The sequence below is a fragment of the Zonotrichia leucophrys genome, chromosome 3 (assembly GCF_028769735.1).
Source record: "Zonotrichia leucophrys gambelii isolate GWCS_2022_RI chromosome 3, RI_Zleu_2.0, whole genome shotgun sequence".
In the NCBI taxonomy this organism is placed as follows: domain Eukaryota; kingdom Metazoa; phylum Chordata; class Aves; order Passeriformes; family Passerellidae; genus Zonotrichia; species Zonotrichia leucophrys.
In genome coordinates, this window is record NC_088172.1 from 56,576,529 (window position 1) to 56,599,840 (window position 23,312).

General features: G+C 40.4%; 1 protein-coding gene across 1 annotated transcript; it reads left to right on the top strand.

The window, feature by feature from the left end:
• Positions 1–71: 71 nt before the first annotated feature.
• Positions 72–22,387, top strand: IFNGR1 (interferon gamma receptor 1). Its single transcript, XM_064708339.1, has 7 exons — positions 72–237; positions 6,953–7,067; positions 7,467–7,639; positions 9,078–9,223; positions 9,888–10,059; positions 11,099–11,214; positions 17,460–22,387. Exons 1-7 carry the CDS (start codon positions 150–152, stop codon positions 17,949–17,951), a joined length of 1,302 nt encoding a protein of 433 aa, XP_064564409.1. The 5' UTR covers positions 72–149; the 3' UTR covers positions 17,952–22,387.
• Positions 22,388–23,312: the final 925 nt, after the last annotated feature.

Genomic DNA, 23,312 nt, shown 5'->3' on the forward strand with positions numbered 1-23,312 from the left:
CCGTCCGCCCCCGCACTATCACTGCCGGGCATCCCGCCCCTTCCTGCTCGGCGCAGGCGCTGCAGCGGAGCGGGGCGGGAGCAGGCGTGGGAGCGCCGCGGGGCTGTGTGTGCGGGGCGGCGGCCTCCGCTCGGTCCCCGCCGGGCGCCATGCGGGTGCCGCTGTCCCTCCTGGCTGTGGCGGCGCTGCTGGCGCCCCGCCGGAGCGCGGCTTCCCAAGAGGAGCAGCCTCCCGCAGGTAACGGGCGGGGCGGGACGGGGGGATGGGGCGGCCCGGGCAGGCCGACCGGCTGATGGGCGGCACGTGTCGCCTGCGGGGCGGCGGCACCGGCACCGGCGGTGCCCCGGCACCCCCCGGACCGAGCGCCGCCGGTGGAGCCGCCGGCCCCGCGTCGCTGCCGCCGGCCGCTGCGGGCGCAGGGAGCCGTCGGGGCGGTGCGGGCGGGCGGCGGCGGCGGGAGGAGCCCCCGCTGCCCGGGGCTGTGCCGTGCTCCCGCCGAGGGGCCCGGCCGAGCTCGGTGGGTGCGCGGCTCAGGCTGGCCCCGGAGGCCGTCTGGCGGCGCGCTGGTGACATCAGACTTGTCTCGGCTGTTCGCGCATTTTGGCTCGCCCAGCTGGAGCGGCGTGTGCGTCGGACCGGCCTGCTCCGCTGTACTTTATGGCTTCACGTGTACAGAGTAGAGAAACTGGGAAATTCGGGTCGAAAATGGGGAGCACAGGGCTGGGGAGTGTAAAGAAGGTATCGGGGTCGCGGCCTGGGACACGCACATGTTGGCCAAGCGCTCCTGGGGAGGGATGGCTTGCCAGCGGAGAGCAGTGTTCTCTCTGTTTGCCCGGCAAGTAAATTATGGAAAAAATGGGCTTAGTAGTTTCATTTTAAACTGTAAAAGTTAATTAAAAACAGAGGTTGCTGTCTAATAGTCGAAAGGGAACGTGCATTTAGTTTTTATTGAGACTGCTGAGAGCTGGCTGTGTGCCCAGGTTGCTTGGATTCTGCAAATGGAGATTTCTTGGAGTTCAGATCCATGCCCTGGTGAAGTGACTGAACTTGGTTGCCCCTGAGCATGGGCCACATCATGCTTTGGAAGTCTGCTTAGCTTTTTCTGATATGGACTGGTGGTGCTAAAAATAATAATCTGCCTTCATTATTGTCCCTTAATAGTTTGCATTTTGAATATCCACTTCATTTGACTTGGTGTCTGATTATGACTGCTGAACTTTGCAGGTATACTATCTTTTTCCTCCATTGGATCAGTAAGATAGCTCGATATGTTAAATATTGTCTTGTTTGCTCTGACTTAGTCTCTTTTTAAGGGCATGCCTTAATTGCTAGTAAAATATGCCACTTCTACATTGTATTAAGCATTTTTAGGGTAAAAAGCACAATACCAGTAAATCGCTTGTCAAACAAACCTGCTATAATCCAGCCTAGTCCAGCATGACAGTTATCTCTGTAAACACAGAGAGTAGTGCTATGGTGTAGCATGGTTTTATTTGTAATTACTAATAACTTACTTTGTTATAATATTGGTGCAAGCAGATGTGCTGAACTACAGGGGAAGAATTAAGGTGGAAAGGGAAGTCTGAACCATGTTTATGATGCTGTCACATATAGGATAGCAGAATGGGTCAGGTTGGAAGTGAGCACAATGGGTCATGTGGTCCAGCCTTTTCCTGCTCCATCATGGTCCTCCCAGGGCACATGGCATAGGATAGCATCCAGGATAGCATCTCCCTCTTGAGTATTTCCAGTAAGGGAGACTCCACAGCCTTTCTGGGCAATCTATTCCAGTGCTTGGTCACTCACATAGTAAGGAAGTTCTGCCTCATATTCAGGTGGAGGTTTCTGTGCATTAGTTTCTGCCCGTTGCCTCTTGTTCTGTTGCTTGGCACCAGTGAGACACTCTCTCCTTTCACTCCTGCTTCAGATACTTGTGGATATTGATGAAGTCCCCTCTTGTTTATCTCTTAATGAAACAGGCCCAGCTCCCTCAGCCTTTCCTCATAATGGAGGTGCCCCAATCCCTTGATCAGTTTGTAGCTCTCTGCTGAACCTGCTCCACGGGCTCCATGTCTCCTGTACAGAGGAGCCCAGAATTTCCATGGCAACAGTTGTATGATAATTTTTTTTTCCCCTTAAATCTTATAGGGCTTTCAAAGTGCCAGTAGTGTAATACATATATTAAGGCTGAGTGTGTAATGAGGAAATGTTCAGTCATCTTCACCTTCCGTTATAGGACACTGTTTTCTTAGAAAAGGAACAAGGCCAGCTAACCCAGCAGCAGTTGGAACACCTGCATTTCCTGCAGCTGGGTGCCCTGTGTGCCTGCATTGATAGGCCTCTGACTCCATGCTGGAGCTGGGCGCTTGTTGATGGGAACTCTAAGTCTAGTATCCTGGAAGACAAGGTCCGTGGTCAAGGTGAAGAAGATTTAGAGGCTATGGCAGCAGTTCAGGTGCTTTCTGCACATTGTAAGCCACATTTCCAAGGATGTGTGTAGTTCATTCAGGCAGCTGACTTCCTGTTGTGTGTGATAATCATGGTGGCCTTGTTGTTTTTTATGATTCAGATTACTGACATTCATATCAATTTACTGTCAAGCTGTAAACAAAAGCAAATTAGATGGTAGAAAGTGCTGTATTTAGATATCATCTATTACAACACTTTACAGCTATAGCAAAAGCGATGGACCCTCATAAAATAGATAAAACAATATTTAGCTTGTATTATTACATCTGATTTTTTAAGTGTCCATCTTGTGCAACTTGCTGTGGTTTTTCTCAAGATGATGATCTCAGTCTGCCTCTCCTCTTAGTACAGCTTACAACCTTGTGGAGATTTTTATCATAAACAATGATTTTAAAAACTCCATAGAACAGTGTCAAACCTCTGAGCCCTTAGAAAATAAAATTCTGTTGTAAATAGAAACTGTAAAAATGCTCTGTCTACTGTGTATAATGTTTATCCACGATACTTGAGTTCATTCCAGTAATTATTTAAAAAATCATTAGCTTTGAATTTTACGCATCATGGTACTCATTTAATTTGTAAACCAATTCCTTTGTGGCTTTGAGGTCTTTCGAGAACTTCTGGTAGAACCTTCTGCATAAATTGTTTTACAAACATTAATTTAAGCTTGTTTTCAGTAAATTTTTTAAGGAAGTACCACTCAGGTATGGGAGTGGCATTACAAGAGAAATGCATGTCCTGGGTTACTTTTGGAGGAATAAATGAAAGTTGTCCAAGGCAAACACATGCAAGCATTTTCACATACACCTCGTGGCTGCTGCCTCTTAAAAGAAAGCCAGAGTCAGCTAGCAGGTACAAAATTTCTTCATTACCTTGCTCCTGGGTGCTTGCCAGGCTCCCAACCAAGCACAGCCAACAGGCAGGTTCCCTCCAGCAGTCTGACAGGAGCAGGACGTGTTCAGTGCCCGGCCTGACAGAGGGCGCAGAGGGGGCTGTGCTAACCCAGCTGTGCTGCCTCGAAGGGGAGCGTGGCAGAAGGCAGAGCCGCTGCTCTGACAGACACTTCCCGTTCCTCCCCAAGGCACGTGCTTGGTGCTCCTGCCGCCTGTGGTGAGCACTGACCTCTTCCTGCCCAGTTTTGGTGCTGTAGTGCTGGGCAGTGCTCCTAACTCTCCTCTAGCCCCCAGATGGAGATGGCTGCACTCTGCTTTTAGTGCAGGCCATTTTTTTTTTTATTTAGAACAGATTGAAGTGAGGATATAAATAATTAGGAGGACCGTTTTGTCAAGGTTTAACAAAACCCTAGGTTTGTTTGCTCTGTTATCAGCAGGACTGGGGAGAGGATCAGAAGGGTAAAAGCTGGAGAACTCATGGATTGATATAAAGACAGTTTAACAGGGGAAGCAAAAGCTCTGCACATAAGCAAAGCAAGGAATTCATCCACTGCTTCCCATGGGCAGGCAGGTGCTCAGCCATTTCCAGGAGAGCAGGGCCCCATCACGGGTAAGGGTTACTTGGGAAGACAAACACCATCTCTCCAACCATCCTTCCAGCTTCTTCCCCCCACTTTATCTACTGGGTGTGATAAAACAAAGAAAGCAGCAATACCCTGGCCTCTTGCCAGTCCCTGTGTATCACCATGGCTGTTGCTGGAATATTCCCGGACACACTACGGGAGGTGATAAGCGGTACTGCAAGCAGTGAGCAAGGAGCACTGGACTCGAATATACGCTCAGGAAAGGAATATACAGTCAGGAAAGCAAGCCTCAGGGCAAGCCACAGGAGCTAAACAGCACTTAGTTGTAAATTCAGTCTAGTACATCCCAGTCAAGTCTGTTATCTCAAACCCTTTGAATCCCAAGGTGAGCACAAAAAAAGAAAAAGAAAAGGAAATGCAGCCTTCAGAAATAGATGAAATTATTTTTTTTGTATTATTTTCATCCTTAGCATTGACTTGCTGCCTTCTGAATCCATCTTTCAGAGTATTGGTTGCCTTTTTGCCACCTTTTTTCTGTTTGGGTTTTTTTATAGTGCATATGGCTGCAGAGTACTGCAGAAGCATTTAAAGGTAATGCATATGTATATGATCTTTTTTCCATTTTCTTCATTTTCATGGGTGGCAAAAGCTATGGAGAGTGACTTTTTTGCATTTGTGAAGTCCTCAGAGCTCCTACCCTTTCTGGCTGCAGTTTAAGTGGATATGTGAGCTCAGGTCCCCCTATGGGCCACTTACATAAGATTTAGATTCAGTGGTCCTTGTGGGTCCCTTCCAACTCAGAATATTCTGTGAATCTGTGAGCTGACACTCAACTGCAAGTAGAGTACAGGGCTGGCACTGGGAAGGCACGCTTCTCCCAGTCAGGGGCCCAGAAGGGACTGACTGGGTACTATTGCAGTTGTAGGTCTTTAAATGATGAGTTAACCATGACTGTGGCAAAGTTCAAACTGTTGTCCTCTTTGGCCTGTTAAAGTGGCTTATAAGCCTATGATGTGTCACTTTGGGAATATAAAGATTTTTGGATTTCCGTTAGAAACAAACGAAAGGAGCAAACTTTGAAAATACACTTTTACTTGTTATTTTTTCCACAGTTTGTCTTTTCAAGCTTTCAGTTTGTGCTTTCAGTCTGTATTTCAGTGCATAAATGATGTTTAAAAGTCACATATGACTTGAATGAACTTTTATGGCTGTTAGGGCTGCTGTTGTCTCAGATAGCTGTACCATAAACTCTGTGTTGTGGTTTCATCAGGCCCTGTTTTGTTACGTGCGTTATTGCACTTCAACTGTGTAAGCAGTGAAGTGCATTACTGCACTGCTTGTGTAAGCATTATTGCACTGCTTGTGTAAGCAGTGGTGACAAATCCCTCTGTGTGTACAGTAATGCCAGAATGAGGGAAGGAATTTCAGTCTTGCACAAGATGCAAGTATCAGGCTTTGAAGGCTGTCTCATTTTTACATCTTGGAAAGGTCCAGTTCATTGAATTAAGTTTTGCTTTAGGCAGTGCATTGCTAGCTACTAGTCACCAGGGACCTCCCCAAGCCTTAGGCAGATCGTGGAGGGGTCCTACTGTAACATTTGCTACCTCCTTCAGTGCTCTGGGGTCAACCCCTTGTGTTAAGCAGGTGTTTTTGTGTAACAGTGCACAAAAATTAAAATTTTGTAAGGCTAGCTGCACTGGCTTAAAAGTGCATATTTGAAGTAACGTGTATGTGCTTTCGCCTGTCTGTGTGCTTGACACCTTTTCTGTCAACTTGTCACCTTTTTTTTTTCTTGTGGTTGTGAATTTGATGATTATGTTCCTCTTCTTCCAATAGCTGAAATACCACTCTTATTAAAACAAACCACAGTATTGCTTGCAGAATGACCTATATTAAATCAAACCTTTGTGGTTGTCAATAGCATATCTCAGCTTCTATGTATCGCTTTCAGTAATGTGTTATATTTGTGGTCTTGTTCTCAGGATGTGAAAATTATTTACTTTCCCTAAATATATATCACAGAGTGAAGTTGTAGTACTTGCTTTGTGAACAAGAGCAGGTCTAATATGAGTTCCCTCAGCATTTTGTAAAAGCCACATTTAGAATACTAGGGGTGCCAAACCAGACATCGAGAAGCTGAGTTGAAACAGTTAAATTCAGTTGGGTGACCTTAATTTCTCTTCTCTTCCTGAGTGTCATGTGGCAGCCTTCAGCATTTACAGGATCCTGTAATATTCCTTCCCCTGCAGCTGCTCCCTTGATGGCCCTCTTGAGGTTGCTGCTTGAAACAGATACTTGCTGCATATGGGAAACTGTCAGTGTTGCTTTTTATTTTTGATTGCTTTACTACATTACCTCTGATGTTGTTGGCTAAAGGATGCTTCAGATGCATTCCTTCAAATGGAACTACTTTATAGCTTCAGTGTTCAAATTCCTTACAAATGTTTGTAGTTTATTTTGGGCATCGCAGCTTACTGGAAAGACTGCTGGAGTGATAGAGGTATCAGTTAGAAAGTCATAGGGAATCCAGGCTTACCCTAGGAGCCTGTTGTATTTTGGCCTTGATACTCCAGCTCTGGTACCATCTCCCAGCCCATCCATTCCAATTCAGTTTCTGAACAGCAAGAGAAATCTACAGGAACTGGGGTAATCTCTACCTTGAGTGAAGTCTTAGAACCTGTCTTGCTGTTATATCTGTAAAAGACCAACACAGGGGTATAATCATCACTGCTTATGGACCTGATACAGGCTGTCTGAGGGACTTGCTTTCAGTGGGCATGGTTGATCTGGTGTTGCAAGGAGGACAAAAGCTGTCTGTGCAGGAGAGGTGAGTATTAATTAGCTTACAGGGCTCATAGGTGTTTTTACTGCTGACAGACAAGCTCATTTGGGGGAAGTATTTATGAAATTCATGTCTACCATGTTGCTTTTCCCAAATAATTTAGAAGTACATTCTTGTGTTTGAAAGGTCTGTTTATCAAAGTGCAATTGTTCTCTTCATTCTAGTGCCTTCACCAACGGGAGTTGTAGTAACATCTGAAAATTTCAAAACAGTTTTGCATTGGCAGTACCCACCTATTTCTGAAACTCCTCATTTTATTGTGGAAATCAAGCCTTACAAGTAAGTTCTTACTATTTCATTATTTCCTATACCTGATATTCTCTAGAAGAACATAAAAATAGTCAGTCCATGGTAAATTCTCTTGTTTCTATGTGGTAAAGTCATGTAGGATGAAGGTTGCTTAAGCGTAAATTAAGACAAAATTTGTCAAGTTATAGAATGGTTGAGGTTGGCAGGCATCTCTGGAGGTCATCTGGTCCAAAGCCCTTGCTTGAGCAGGTCATCCATGATTATGTCCAGTTGGCTTTTGAATATCCCTGGGGGAGGAGACTCCACAACCTGCCTGGGCAATTTGTGCCCTCACAGGTCCTGGCCACCCTCACAGTTTTTTTTGTTACAGGCAGTGTATTTTACAGAATTGTTGAAATTGTATTAATTATTACTTGCTCTGTTTTACAGTTTAGGTGAATATAAGGAGGTCTCAACCTGTGTGAACACTTCAGCTCATTTTTGTGATGTCTCAGAGGAAATATGTGAACCTTATTCATCTCATTGGCTTAAAGTTAAAGCTGTTGTTGGGTCAGAACAGTCTGAATATGTTGAGACAAATGAGTTTATTTTGCAAAAGCATGGTAAGTTGTATCTAAACTAAACCTTGTAATTTTTTCCAAAAATTTAGGGAGTTAGTAATTATTCCTTTTGCTCTGTTACTGCGTTGCATTTGGGAATATCTTAAAGCCAGGAGTTCAGGATGAAAGGAAGCATGATGATTGCTTAGTAGGAACTTCATGGTGCTTGCTAGCTCTTACTGAGTGTCTGAGTAGGTTTCAAAATGTCTAAAGGCAAGAAGATGATGCTGATGGTGCACTCTGAATCCTTCCCATGTTCCAGACACCAGTTTAGGGCAGGAAGCTGTCACCAGACAACATGGATCTTTAGGCATCACTGAAGTAGCCATTTATTGCTTGACACTAGAATGCCATGTACTGATAGCTTCAGGTGTCTAGGAAATACTAAAAGCTGTAACTGGATAACTAAGTAACTAGTTTGTCATGTAAATCCTTCAGGCTGCTTTGGAAAAAATCAGACTTCAACATCAGTACTGTAAAAGTAAATTTTGTGTCTACAGTCCAATGTGGCAGGCCCTGGCACTGCATGTGCAGTGCAAAGGAAATGCAACAGAGTCAGGAAGGACCGAGAGACTTCTTACCATGCTTGCACTGTTCCCAACATACAGCTTCCAGGGAGAAGCTGGCCCATGAGGTTCTATCTGACTTGGGCTATGCTTTAACCAGAGCTGGATTTCTGCATTGCTGGAGCTGAAGGAGTGGAGTCCCTCTTTGCTTTCTGCTGTGATTCCATTCGCACTCGAGTCCTATTGCTTGAAATAGTGTCTGGTTTCTATAGTTTGACAAAAGGACACAAGTCATGGTAGTAATGCTCAGTGTGACAGTTTCCAGAAAACTGGTAGCCATGTATGGAGAAAAGAGACAAAATCCTTTTCCCATTGAACAAGAAACTTGTGTTCAGTCAGACCATTAGACGCAAAAATTCACATAGGTCATTGCCATGGGAAATCCAAACTTTGGAAACTTTGGATGCTCATGGTGAGATTTGTTTAGCTTTTCATATAGCCTTTGTTTCAGTGTAGTATTGTTTTTAACTGAGGTGATTGATGGTGGGGTCTAGTCAGCAGGATCTTGTGTTTGGTTCTCATTCATGTATATGTTTAATTGCTGTAAGTTTTTTCTGTTGTCAGCTGAATTTTTATGATCTTATCTGTGTTGGAAAGTGAAATTGCTTAACAGTGAAATTCATCATGCACAATCTGTTTCCATTTTAGAAGCTGATTAGTTTATGTATCCAAATGCCTCCATTACTTCTAAGCAACAGAGAGGTCTTACCACAGCTATGCAATATTCACAGCACGGAAATAAAGATGTAATTCTTTTCTTACTTTCTTTCTTTGTGCCCTATGTAAATCTCTGATGAATTTTGGAAAGCTAACAATAAATACTGTATTTTATGTTAAAAGTTTTGGCCTAATAGCAGTGGTGCAATGTGTTGCAGGAAAAATAGGACCACCAAAACTGAACATCTCAAGACATGGTGATGAAATCATGGTTGATATTCACCATCCTGTATTCCCTCTTTCTTGTATTGACATTTATTCGTCTCTTGGCTACTTGGTGACTGTTCGGAATAGTAAAAATGAGGTAGGTTCCAGAAATAACAGTTAAAATTCAAAACACTTGTTTACCTTAATTGTCTATACAAATGACGCATGGAACTAATAGGTAGTTGAACACCTAAAATGCTGAGCCCATTACAGTGAGATATGTGAGCCAAAGGTCTGTATTTTAGTTGTCCAAATGAGTGCTTACTACAAAAATTAGATTATTACATTAACTGTACACAAGATAGGTGTTACTGGATCACATGCTGCTGTGTCTGCATACATGCAAATATTTGTAACTTAACTTGTGCCCCTCTCATTTGTCTAAAGAGACATTTCCTTTAAGAAAATTGCCTTTCAAGGTATTTATACCAGTTTATTTAGCAATCATGGAGGGTGAAGGTGAGGAAAATTACGACAGGTGTGTTCAATTACAGTTAGCTTTTCATATGCATCCAGTGAAAGTTTTATAACTGTGAATCTCTACTATAAACAGCAGAAATTTTAGCTGGAAAATACTATGCTCTGATCAAATATAACATCTTAAGGTGGCCAGTACTGTGGTCACACAGCTTTTGCAAGGTATATGAGTGATGTGGGAAACACATCTAATAGTGTTGTAACATTTTTGGAAGTAGTGGAAGGTGCTGTAACATTGTTCTAGTGAGTCAAATGATATAACATGTCTTCCATTCTTTTTTCAGACTGAAGAGTTCGAAGATGACAACTGTACAATGCATAAGTGTAGCCTCAAAATTCCAATCCTTCCTGAAAGTTCCACTTACTGTGTTTCAGCAAAAGCAAATTTTGATTTTCTGATATTTGGCACTCCATCAGAGGAAATTTGCACTCCTGTTCCTCTCAGGCAGACACTGAGTAAGAGGATTCAAATGCTATATTAAGAACATACTGAATCTGAAGACAGATCTGATCTAGCAAGTATTTGATGCTTGAGGTGCCTTTGGGAGAATAGAAAAAATAGGGAAAGCTTAGTCAATCTTTTCCAAATGCACTTTGACAGTTCTGCCCTTTACAAATCATTATTATTATGTATATTATTTTCAAGTAACCCTGAATTTTTTGGGGGGTGTTTTTCCTGTGTTGATATTACAAAACCTACTTCTGTTGCACATGAACACTGGTGTAATTAAAAATTCACAAATGGATCATTCACTGAGCTATATGGTTTTCATAGGCATTGTCTGTTCTAGCAGCTGGCTTTTTGCTCAGCCTCATCATTGAGTAATGCGTATATACTTTTAACTGGAAGCAACTATAAATTTATGGTCATGAAATTAAGATATTATGGTCTTTTTCTTAATTAAAGAGAACGAAAAGCAAATAGTGACCCAAATTTTTATCTCCAAACATCTTACAGGCATTGTGGTTTACTTCATCATGACCTGTAATTTCAGTAAAGAGATAAAATAGATAGAAGCAGTTTTCTTGAACACACAGGAGGAGCTGGATGAGGGAGGGCATTAAGGAGAGTCAGGCTAGTGGAGTCCTACTGTAGTCATTAACAATTCTGTGTTTTGAAAGATAAAATATTTTACTTCTATTGTACATAAACTCTTGTAGTTATGTCAGTTAATATGCTATCACATAGGAGGTGTACAAATCTCATTATCCTCATCTGTCATCTCTAAGGAACAAAAAATTAATTGCAAAATTCATTTATTTCTGTAAAAATGTGATTATGTTTATATAACCTGAAAAGCTTCTGTCATTCTAATTTTTATTTACTCCATAAAAGTCTTATGGATTAAGTTTTTCTGAGTGAAAAAGGATAGTAGATTGAAAAATTCACACAGCTAAGCATTCTGAGCTATTAAAATTTCTGAAATGATTTTAAATAATACAGCAGGGGCTTGTTTTTCCAAAATTCTTAGTAGATTTTGCTTTAACTTCTTAGGTACACATGATATCATCATTCTGTGTGTTGTTATTGGGATCTTGACGGTAATACCGACAGTATATTGTGGCTGCAAGAAACTAAGGAAAAACAACATACAGCTGCCTAAGTCTTTGGTAAGTTCTGTAACTGCTGTACGTTTATGCCAATCTCTTGGGTTTCTTTGATTGGGTTTTTTTTGGCTTTTTTACCATGGTCTCATAGATATTTAGAATTTATGCCAGTCTAATATTCTGATAGCCTTTGCAACCAGATGCCTCTTAGTTTTTTAGGGCTAGACTTCAGTCTCTCTTTAACTGAAGTAGCAGTAGTTGGTCTAGTTTCAAAACTTGGTTCTTAAAAACTCCATGTGTGCATACCTAGGCAGGTTTGTGTTCACTCTAGTAGCAGAGACACAAAGCCACAGAATCACTGATTTGAGAAGACACTTTTTGAGGTCATCTACCCAGAGCCTCTTGCTCAAGCGCAGCGGCAGGTTAGCCATGAGCATATCCAGATGGCTTTTGAATGCCTGCAAAGAAGGGGACTCCACAGCTACTGTGGGAAATCTATTCCAATGTTAAACCACCCTCACAGTTTTTCTTACATTCAGAAAAAATTCAGTTTGTGCCCATTTCCCTTTGTCCTGTTGCAGGAGCTGTGAGATTCCTTCATTAAATGGTAGTATTGGCAATTCTGCTAATTGCTACAATATTCTTAGTAATGTGCAGAGTAAGGGGAGGGAGTAATAGCTCTGTAGGAAGAGGGAAGAAGGACATGGGGAAGTCTGTTCTCACGCTGAGCAGTCACAGGGAAGAGAAGTCAACAGCTGCTCTATTTAAAAACCTTCCTGTAGCCATCCTTAGGAAACAGAGTGGATGTTCCTTAAAGAGCAGCAGCACTTCTTGGTTTCATGTCAGGCCAGAGTGGCTATCTAAGAACTACTGTTGTAATGTTCTCCTGGTGTCGTGTTAGTCACAACATGAACTACCACAACTTCAAAGAGCTGCCACCTGAGGCAGTAAACAGAGTAGTAAACAGAAATCACAGTAAGGATATCTTCTCAATGGATGGAGGAAGTCTCATTTATAGAGAGTAGACAATAATGTTCGATTCCATTGTCTGGTGTTCAGTTTCAAAACCCTTTAAAATGACATCTCCATAGTGAATGCCCAAGATTCCTCTGGAATTTGTGTTCTTTGGAATAGAATATCAGGAGGCGAGATTGCTCTGACTAAGTGGAGATGCCGAGCCAGAGGTGGTTCCTTTGTAGTAAAGTGGTGATCTAGTCCACCAGCTTCTGCAGCACAAGATGATTCATCTTGTTCTGAAATTATATGCACTTCTGGTCAGACAAAATGCTTTCTAAAATTCCTGTTTGCACTGACTGTGATGAAGCCAGGGGACTAGTTTGGAGGTAGCCATTCACACTGTAGGCTTTAAAAAATCAGATGAGGGAAACCTCTCTGACATCTCCAACTAGGCCCCAGTATCAAAGCAAACACTGGAGACACACCAGGGTGTTCTTCTCTGAATATGTAACTTTGTGCCCTATGTACATGCAACAGTAATTTCTGTGAAGACCATTCATGAGCAAAAGATGGCTCATGCAGGATTACAGTGCTGTGATCAGTGGATCCAGTGCTGTACTCAACGGATCCATTCTTATTTTGGGTTTCCAGTAGCACTGTGATATCTGATTTAAAGGATTAGGAAGCAGAATATCACAAATAGAATGTGTGCTCCTTAACACCTGTGAGCCTCCTGATGCATGGTCCAACTTCATTGAGTTCACCTTGCAGAAACTCATGTGTGCCCATATTCTTGTTTTAGTGGGCTAGATGTTACTTTGTGGTTCCTAGGTTCCACTATCACAGTATGATTCACATGCTACATCACATTTTATTGCTAAGGAGCTGAATAAAGCCTTTAACTGTTTATAAATATTGTTAGCTAGGTGATCAGGCACTGAGACAGCTCCCCTGGGAAGTGGTCACTGTCCAAATACTATTCAAGAAGCATTTGGCCCATGCTCTGAGATGTGTGGTTTAACTCTTAGGTTGCCCTGGCTGGAGTCAAGAACTAGCCACCAATTCTTGTTGGTTCCTTCCAAAACAGGGTATTCTGTATTTCTGTCCATTTCCAATGAAGATTCTAATGACAAATATAAGTTGTAGAGCTCATAGAGGTAGTTTCAGGATAGGTGATGTGAATACTGTGGGATTGTAAAATGAGCAATTAATAACAAGCATAATTATTTTATGGTTAATCATTTGAAATAATGAGCAAATAATTTAATTAATATGAATTATAAGTTTAATTATATGACATTATCTTAATAGGCTTAATGGCACTTGGAGCCTGTTACTGACCTTTGAATATGTGCTGGGCATTTCTTTCTGTACAGGTTATCATCATTGTGCCTTTCCTGAGCTTGTCTGAAAATAAAACATCTAGGGAGTTCTTCCACCTGTTAAAAGCCTGTGCAAGATTTCCTACCTTAGGACTGCTAATTTTCTGTGATCTCCTTCCTGGCACCTTTAAGTAGATGCTAAAACATCATTTGAGTGACTTCCAGCAATTTGGAGTTTTCCAACAGAAGGGAAAATGAGAAAGAGTAACCATCGAGCAGCTACCTTTGCAAGTCTTACATAGTCAGAGGAAAGAAAAAAATTCCATTGCCAGTTAGAGCTCCAGAGCTTTTATACTGTATTTTTTATGCTGTTTGTGACTCCCAGGAATTGCTCATCAGTCATGTCTTGGTCCTACTTCCACAGTGCAGCTGTCATTTGATACAGGCAATGATTGATTGTCTTCATCAGAAGACATGTTTGTTTAAATGTTTAAACATCGTGATAAACAGTAGGATCCTACCAGAACTATGGGTATGTGAAGTTGGACAGATTCCTTTACAAGATGTCATGTTAGTCTTCTGCCTGGATCAAGGGAATCTGATCTTTCAGCAGTTCAGCTGTAGTTAAAACTCCTTTTTATTTATCTCATAAAAAGTATTGCAGGAAGCTGTCTCTTTCCACCCGTTGTCTTCAGTCATTGCAATTTGTCCTGTAGCTGTTCCTATACTAGCTTTTTGTTCTAAGATTTATGATAAGGGCATACCTACTTTTAAAGGAACCTGACCATAATTTTCTGTGGGCATCTCTCTCTGCTTTAACTTCCCTGTCTTTTTCTTCAGTGTCTTTTGTATTTGAATGGTGGCAGATATTTTTGGGAGTAGAAAACATTTACTCTCAAGACAAAAGTGAAAGTTGAGTCTTACTTAAACCTGCTTTTCTGTTTTCTGCTGGTGGTTTTTCTGGTTCTGACAGGAATGACAAGGCTTTGCTCTTTGGTTATACAAGATATATTTTTGATGTGGAGAAACTAATTGTTCCTGTAAATATTGACTGACACTGGCCACAAATAATTGTCATGTTAGAAGACAGAAGCTGCTTCATTGCTTTTGTGAAAACTTTTTTTTTCCCCTGTGAGCATCTATAGGGGGGCAGTAACATAGTCTTCTCTTTATAAAGTTCATGTTTTGTGGAACCATGCAAAGACCACAAAGATTTTTGCCATCATCGTAATAAGATTTGGAATGGAGTTCTCAAATTCTCCTTCGTTAAATGTCCACCTGAAAATTACTTGGAACTCATAGGTGGGCACATCATCAGACAAGGAAGTTAAGAAAGAATTAGTAATTACCTTAGCTGTTATGGATTCCTTGGGATGTGTTATTTATCTGTGTCCTTGAGCCTGCCTTTCAGCAGTGTGTCTCACTAGTCTGTTGAGACGGTGAAAGCCCTGAAAGCTCAGGTCCTGTTATTGGAGATGGGAAGTTATGTGAGTACCTGCACATGCCAGGAAATGCTGCTGATACCCATCACTGGCTGTCAGTTTGCTAGGTAATGTGAATAAAAGAAAAATATTAACTCACCTATAGTAAATAATTTTCTTCAAATAGCAACCGTATCATAATTACCCTTGTTGCATAAGATCTTTTGAATGTTACTGTAATAAGCATTCAGTTACTGTAATAAACTGATTCTTATCTTTGAAGCTAGAAACAACTGCATGAGTTGCTAAGTTGTCTTGTAGTTATGACTCAGTGGCTTTTAGAAAACCTTTGATACCAGGAAACACATGGGACTTTTTTCTTCTGATCGCTTCCTTCTTTCATGAATGGGAATAGGAGTGTCTTTGCACCGTCTTGCCTTGGTCAGAAATTTGTCAAGAGAAAAATGGGTTTCCTTTTTGAGAAGTCTTGGATGTTCTTGTTCAGAGAATATGTTTTATCCCCAGTCTCAAAGTATTGGCAGTGCTCACTGTGAAATGCTGGACCTGTGTAGAATGCAAGGTGATCCTTTAACACATTTTAGGATTGTGATTTTTTTAAAGCTGTGTGAAAATCCTAAAAGGACAGAAACAACCGGGTTTTGTCTTTAACTTCTGTTTAGCCTGTACTGGTATGGGGAGAGATGGAAAGCTGAAAATGCAGCTTTTGACTATGGTTTCTGTAATACTTTCTTGTAATTCACATTCCTCAAGTATTCCACCTTACACAGAGAATTACCTTCCCTTGTCACTTGCTGTGTGATTATTAGAGTCAGATGTTTGCTAACTCCCACCCCAAAAAACTATAGATGCTGGTTCCTTCAAGATCAGTGTTGTATAGCATGAGTACCCAATATTCTGGGTATATATCCAATATACTTGTATAAAGAGATTCTCAAAAAGTGTATTAATCCTTTATGGTGTTCTTAACATTTTCAGTATCTACCCAATATTGATTGTAATCTGTTACTTGCAACTAACTTTTATCTGCTTCTTATGAATGAGTGGTTTCCATGAATTCTCATGGAGATTTACTCTGAATATTCTTTATATAGTATTCTATTTCCATAACAGAAAATGAAGATCCAGAGACACTGATGGTTGAGTGGCAGCTAGCTGTAGTGTGTCAGGAGCCACCTGAATCCACTTTCCAGTGGCAACCCTTAATTCCCTGGGGGATTGCCTCACCTTAGTGATGTTCACACAGCTGTTTGTAAAGGTGACTTAGATGACCAGTAACTGCTCTTCAGGGACTGTTTGCTTGACTTGTGGTGGTGGTGTTTGGCTGGTTGGTTTTCCTAAATTGTGATGCTTTTATTGATCCAGCCTTAGCCACAGAGTAACATCAACAGGTATCAGGGCTGCTGAGGGGTAAGGTAATCAGGCTGCAGTGAGAGATGAAAGCAGGTTCTGTTGAAGTCAGCGTGCTCTGAAGGTAGGAATGTAAAGCTACAGTCTCACAACCTTTTAATCAGAGAAGATTCTTGAAAAGCAGAGTCAGATTGGATCATCTGGTTTTGATGGCCCTCTCAGTTCTTACACTTGTACAGACTGGGAGGTTCTTTGTGTCTGTTTGTAATTTTTCTTAATGTTATTTTACTTTCTTTCCTTCCTTTACGTCTTTCCTTCCTTTACGTCTTTCCTTCTCCTGTGCACATCTCTTTCTTCCAAATTTGCCTCCATCGGAATTTTCAGGCAGATTATTTTTTACAAAGTATCTGAAAAAAACAATGATTGTGTATTTTCATTAAGAAATTCATGGATCTGTAATACTTGATATTGTGTGATACACATACATAGTGAATTACAAAATTTGTGAAAGGACACTATTAACTCTTTCTCCCTAGGTGTTCTGCTATCTTTAGGGAACACCTTCAAATAGCTAAAAATTTACCCTACTTTGTTTTTCATTTGTATGCACTCTTGAAAAGACATTAAAAAAAAGTCTAAAGAATCTAAGCAGCCTGAAGGCATACTGTAATTGTTTAAAACAAGCTGGGGCCTTGCCATTGAAAGAATTCATACGATCAACTTGTGGAGGGATTTCAAAGTGAAACATGAAAGTTTGTTGCAGCATTGAGGGACTGCTTAGTGGCTCTGTGAAGTAAGCTGAGAGACTTCAGCATAGAAGAAGTTACTGGGTGTGTTGTTGACTTCCCTCCTGGCTAGGACAGGTGCTAGAAATACAGGCACTGTAAGTTGCACTCATTAGCTATAGAGTATGAAAGGTTTCCCCAGCTGAAGAGTATTACATTGTGGTTTTGTTTTGCTGCTTTCCTCTATGTTGGAAACTTCACAAGGTAGTGGGTGACATGAAATGGATTTGATCCTTGCAAATATGCTTGCCCAAAGTAAGCATTTTTGAGATCTTGCATACAAGTGTTACTGGAACAGTTGAACTCATGGACATAGGCCAGTGACTGTGCCAGATTTTAATTTTGCAGTTTTGTTTTAGAATTGGTAATAGTGTTGTTAAATTTGTTATTATCAACTTACATATTTTTCCAGCTTTCAAACTCAAAGTTGTTTGGTTTTTTTTTTTCCCATTTAGGTCAGTGTGATGAGAAACCTGAACACGGGTGCCCTAATGGGACCAAGATCAGAGGGGAAGTATATGTCTGTGATATCAGCCCACTCGGAGCTACCAGTGAATGGTGAAGTAACCTTGCTGGTGATAGAGCCAAAAGAACAAACTGTTAGTCCTGTCAGTTCCTGTGATGGAGAATCTTCTGTCCCTTCCCCAGAGGCACCAGCCAAAGCAGAAGAGGTGCCTGTGCAGGAAAGCACAGAGGAGGTCTCTTTTGATGCTGATGAACAGAATTGTGAAGGAAAAGAGAGTTACTTCATTTCTAACAGTAGCCAAATGGATATTTGCAGTAAGTCTTCAGGGTCAGAGATTGCTACCACAGAAACACAGCAAACAGTGGTTCCAAGCAGCTGCTTCAAGTTTTCTGGCTATGACAAGCCTCATGTTCCATTGGATATGCTGATGATAGATGTTGGTGAAGAGCAGCCTGTGAATGCTTACAGGCCAACTGAGTAGCCAGGATGAAGTGCTGAAGTGCTTTACCACAACTCAGAAAGAACAGCATTACTAAAACCTGTGGAAAGTCTGGGTTAAATTGTGAGCATCTACAAGTTGTACTTGTTCTGATCAGTGCACAATTGAAAATAGTACCTGAAAATGGCATAAGATGTGTGGGGAAATTTCATAATAACCACTTTTTAAAATGCGTTTATATATTATATAACTCATTATTTCCTATTTGGAATAGAGCTGTGTTTTTTAACAGTACTCTATAGAAAACATACCATCAACTATAAAACAGCGTCTCTACCATTATTCACTTCTGCTTCAAATCTTGTTCAAAATTAGTTCAATGAACATAATGCTTAGGAAATACTTCACTTGATTATGATAGACATGTGCAAGAAATATTTGAGAGTTTTTACTATTACTGGAGGTATCCTCTTGCTTATCTTCTTCTTTTGAAGAGTATTTTTATATTAAGTGCTCTTATTTCTTTTAAATAAGATTATGCCTATAAGCTCTTCCTGGGTATCTTAAGAATTTGATTCCATGTCAAAGAAGTAAGAAGTAATGGCCATAAACTAAGAACACAAGAAGTTCACCTCAACATGAGGAAGATCTTCTTTGCATTGAGGATGGGTGCCAAAGCATTGGAAGGGGCTCCCCAAGGAGATCACGGAGTCTCCCTTTCTGAGGACATTCAACACCCACCTGAACTCATTCCTGTGTCATCTGCTCAAGGTGACCCTGCCTTGCCAGGAGGGTGGATTTTCAGAGGTTCCTCCCAACTCTAACAATTCTGTGAATCTGTAGTCTTTGCTGTTGACTTCAATACAGCAGCACCCATTTGGATCACCTAGTGGTGTGAATAACCCTGTCACATTCTGGCAGAATGTATTAGCAAGCTGACTGATCATCACTGAGAAAAAAATGTCTAATGAGTGGTTGCACAAATTCTTTAGAAAATGTCCTCAAAATTCAAAAGCCTGTTTTCTTCTGGGACACTTCCATCGTAATTTTTAGAACAATATGTTCTCTAAATAGAAATGAATAGAACTCCTTCCAAGCATTTTTTTCTAGCAGGATGAAAATCACTGCCATTTCCCCTGTTTCAATAACATAACTCAGGAATTACGTAAAATCACCCTCTAAAAATATGTCTCAATACGACAGAAAAATAGCGTGATTAAGTTGTACTTCATAAGTTTTATTTTCATCTGACAGCCTTCTGAATTTTGTATCATAGAGTTGTAGTTTTGAAAACTGAGTAATAAGAATTTTATATTTTTTTTCATATTGAAATCCATGCAATCCAGTTATTTCCCTTTATCAAGATCCAATAGGTATTTTGTATTTGTAGGAAATATTTATAGCAATTTTTAATGAAGTTTTGTTCAGGAAAAAAGAACACTTTACGGGTACAAGTTTTACACATTACCCATTTACACAAAATTGTGGGTTTGTTTTAAAAGACATTTCTATAGGATGGTCAGAATTGTCAGCCTGTTACAGCAGGTGGTTTTAAAGGGAAACCAGTGTCACCGTACTTCTGTCCTTACATTTCTCAGTGACATGAGTATTGTTAAGGTGAAGTTAGTTTATACAGCTGTTTCAGGAGTGCCTCTGTTCTTGTCTATATCAGATATTGACCACAATGGTACAAAAGATTTAAAGACAATAGCTATTTTTCCCATCACTACTCACAGGAAGGATAACAGATGGGTTACCAGGGTTTTGATAATTTTAGGAAAAGCCAAATCAAGCAGGTGAATTTTGTAATTATGATGTAATGGAAAGCCCAATTAGTAATTGTTAGCTGGCTGTGATTTGGTCCTGCATTATATTCAAACATAATGAGACCCCTTAGCAACTTTTTCAATATCATGTTCTGGGTTGTGTTCCTAGAAGGCAGTGCTTAGTGACTTACTGCTCAGATGCACTAGTGTGTACCCCCATGGCAGAGGTACAGAAAATAACACTTTTGGTGTTATGAGAAGGCTTTTTGAAAATCAGCATTAATTGCACTTGAAACTTCAGTTAAACTGACTTTCCAGGTAGTGATGCTGTTCATCACTGAAGCTCCTAGCAGGCTGTCTACAAAGTAGATGAGCAGCTGTGTCTTGTGAAGAGATGGGAGTTGATGTAATTTCTTTCTGAGTTTGGAGGTTTATTGATGAATATGAATTGCAGTAAATACCTCAGGAATTCATAAATGTCAGAGAAGTGCTTAAGTTAAACTTGGCTCTGAAGGGATAAAGAGAACATTAGAAACTGTAAAGTTAGTCTTGTTTTTGGGAACAAGTTTCTGACCAGACAATTTGCTGAGTATTTTCTTTGCAACTGCTCAGAGTATTTAACCTTGCACTTGGTAGCTTGTTTTCCTTCTGTCAGTTTTGTCAAAAAAAGAGGTCAGGAATTAGCTCTGGCAGTTGTTGGATTTGATGTATCTGCCACAAACCCAAGATTCTGTCAGAAGCATGTTATTTTTTTAAAAACTACGTTTACATTCTTAGCAGTTCATCAGGAAACCCTGTTGCTGTTAGAACTAAGTCTTAGCATCTTAGTTTTGTGTGAGCTAAGTGTTTCATTGTTCTGGAAGATTTTCCTTTGCTGACACAATGGAAGAGGAATGCAGATAGACACATCTTAAAACCAAGTCACTATCTCAGGTTCTTGTCTCTTGCCCCTGCAATGCAACTACATTGTACATTCTTCTGAATCTTTCAAATCCCATGAAGTCGTGTGTGAGTAAGGACCCAGCCAGGAGCTAGGCTATCATTAAGAACATCATTGTTAAGATCAATAAGAAATGACTCAAAAATATATCATAACATAGGGGAAAAAATTGTCATGGCAGATAGTCACATGTATTGGAAAGGTGGTGTTATTTTAGAAGCTGAGAATCAATAACAGCAGTGTGAGTGCTTTGTACTATATCACATATATATATACAACAGATCTGCTCTTGAAATAAAACAAGGTTAAATATACTTTTAAATCAAAATTTCTGAGCTGTAAATATAGAAGCCACTGAACTAGCACCATCTGTGCAATCTGTCCTGTGTGTGCTTCATACTTACCTAGTGGCACAGGGATAGTTTAGATGTTTAAATTGCTCAGGCCAGCTTAGAGCTTTTCTGATTGTGAAATAAAGAAGTTTAGGGGTGCACAAAGCACAGGATTCTTTTACTTGCTTTGACTAGCTGAAAATGTGAGGCCACAGTGAGACAAGATGTGTTTCTGGGTCAGTAAGCTCTGTTACCAGCAGTCCTGTTTTTAGCAGGTGCCAGTAGTGATATTGAAAGCCTAAGAGTAGGGCAAGTCATGGTGCTAATCTGGCTGCAATCCAGCAGCTTGCAGTGTGAGGACTTCTTGGGAATGGAAATGCCTTTTCAGCTACAGCTGGTTAGCTTTGCTTTTGCAAGTTCTGTTACACAAAATATTTGAGCAATGTCATTTGTAACCTGTCAGGTAGTATTTATCTATACATTTTCACCTAATTGAGTTTGCTTAATTGATTAATATTCTTGTGATTAAGTAGTCTGCTTGAGCTTAATATTCATACATTGCACCTTGATCCAGAATATGAAAGTGCCTAACATTTATACATTAAAAATAATGTAATATTAATGCCTTTTATAGGGCTATCAGCTATCCAGTGTGACACACTTAGAAGGTTTTGCCACTTCAAACTTTTTCAGCTGATTTTTACTCTTGTCCTGGCTCCTCAGCACTCCTCCCTTTCTCTCACTTCAAGGTGATTTGGGTGATGAGGTAAGACTCCCCTGTGAAAGAGAACTTCCAAAACTTTGGCCTCATACCTGCCAACATTTTTAAGAACTTCTTTAGTTCTTGTTCTTGAGTGGATATTGTAATTTTTATTATTAGATGTGCAGTTAACAATGAAGTATTATGGCAGTACTGTGCACTGGCACAGAAACATCAAATCTGCTTTTGTGTGGTTTTCCACATAAGTCAATAATTAGTTTAAAAAAAATTTGTCAAATATACTGACATCTGTGCAAACAAGACAGTTGCCTGGAACAGATGCACATACTTTTATTTTTTTTTTATCCTTCATAGGAGATTGCAAAAAAAGAAACTTGTTTGAGAATACCTGTTTTTCTCAGGTTATTAGGAATAGCCAGTTGCTCTGAAGTGGTTCCATGTAAACAGTTGAGTAAGTAAGAGATGTTGTACTTGGCTCAGATTAATAGTTTCAGCACATATTAAAAACATACAACCAAAATGACAAACCAAATACAAAGCACCTCTTATCTTAGGAAAAGGTGACCTGTGTAGATTCCTTTAGTGTGTTTTTTTTATAGTTCAGTCCCTTAACTATGAAGTTCTTGTTTATTAATACTCTTTCTAGATTCTTTAAATGGATGCAATCATTGGGCTGAAATCTGTAATGAAAGTCCTGTAAATAGTGTACAGTTGAACCATTTTTATATATAAATAAAAAAAATCTAAGAAGAAAAATGTGTGTCCTTGCCTCTTTATGACTGTTAGCTTTTGTTCTGAAGCCTAAATGTGCTTTTGAAGCTCTCTCAGTTCATATTACTTACATGGTCTTTGCTTGAGCTTTATTGAGAACCAAAATACTGTTTGGGGGAGATGTGTGTGGCCCATCTGTGTGTGTGGATGTGTGCAGCAGTTCCTGGATCCTACTGACCATCATCATCCTCAGCATTGCAGTTTCTCTTTTGCCCTTTGATGCTGCTGATGCAGCCTGTATGATGCAGCCTGTAGTAACTTAAGTCCAGCCCTATTGTGTCAGCCTGGGGCTGCTTCCTTCTGTTCTATTTAAAAATTATGGAAAAGGATTAAATGGTCAAACCATTTGAATGGATTAATTGCTACAGAGAGGAAAGCTGATCTTCCTTGGAACTTCCTAGTGTTCATTAGAAGTTTAAAGATCACAGAAATCTTATTTGTGTGATGTTTTAATTTCTGCTGCCTAGCCGCAGCTTGAAAGAGGAAAAGCATTACAAGCAGAGCAAACAATGAGCAGGCAAACCAAGAGGTTCTGCCTGCCAGGTTGCAATGTGTCCTGCAAAATTAATCCTGCAGTTGTCACATCCTTGCAATGTTCACAGTGCAGCAGTAAAAGTATTGACTGATACAGCTTTTTTTTTTTCTATGCCAACATCACTTGAAAAACAAACTCGAAGACTCAAAATCCCTTCAAAAATGCCCTTTCAAAAAAGAGTAAATACAATCCTTTCAGACTGAAAATACAGAGCGTAAAGAACAAAAATAAATACACTATGTTTTCTTTCTGGGCACGACTGTGTTGTGTTATGTTTTGTGGCACATCTAAGTTTATAGCAGTTCAGTTAATAGCAGGAAGGGTGGAGGGCATGTGCA

Excerpts from the sequence above, each read along its gene's own strand:
- IFNGR1 (XM_064708339.1), top strand. The coding sequence starts at position 150 with ATGCGGGTGCCGCTGTCCCTCCTGGCTGTGGCGGCGCTGCTGGCGCCC. Across the intron at positions 9,224-9,887 it reads TTCGGAATAGTAAAAATGAG|ACTGAAGAGTTCGAAGATGA; the intron begins GTAGGTTCCAGA and ends TTCTTTTTTCAG. Across the intron at positions 10,060-11,098 it reads TCCTCTCAGGCAGACACTGA|GTACACATGATATCATCATT; the intron begins GTAAGAGGATTC and ends TTAACTTCTTAG.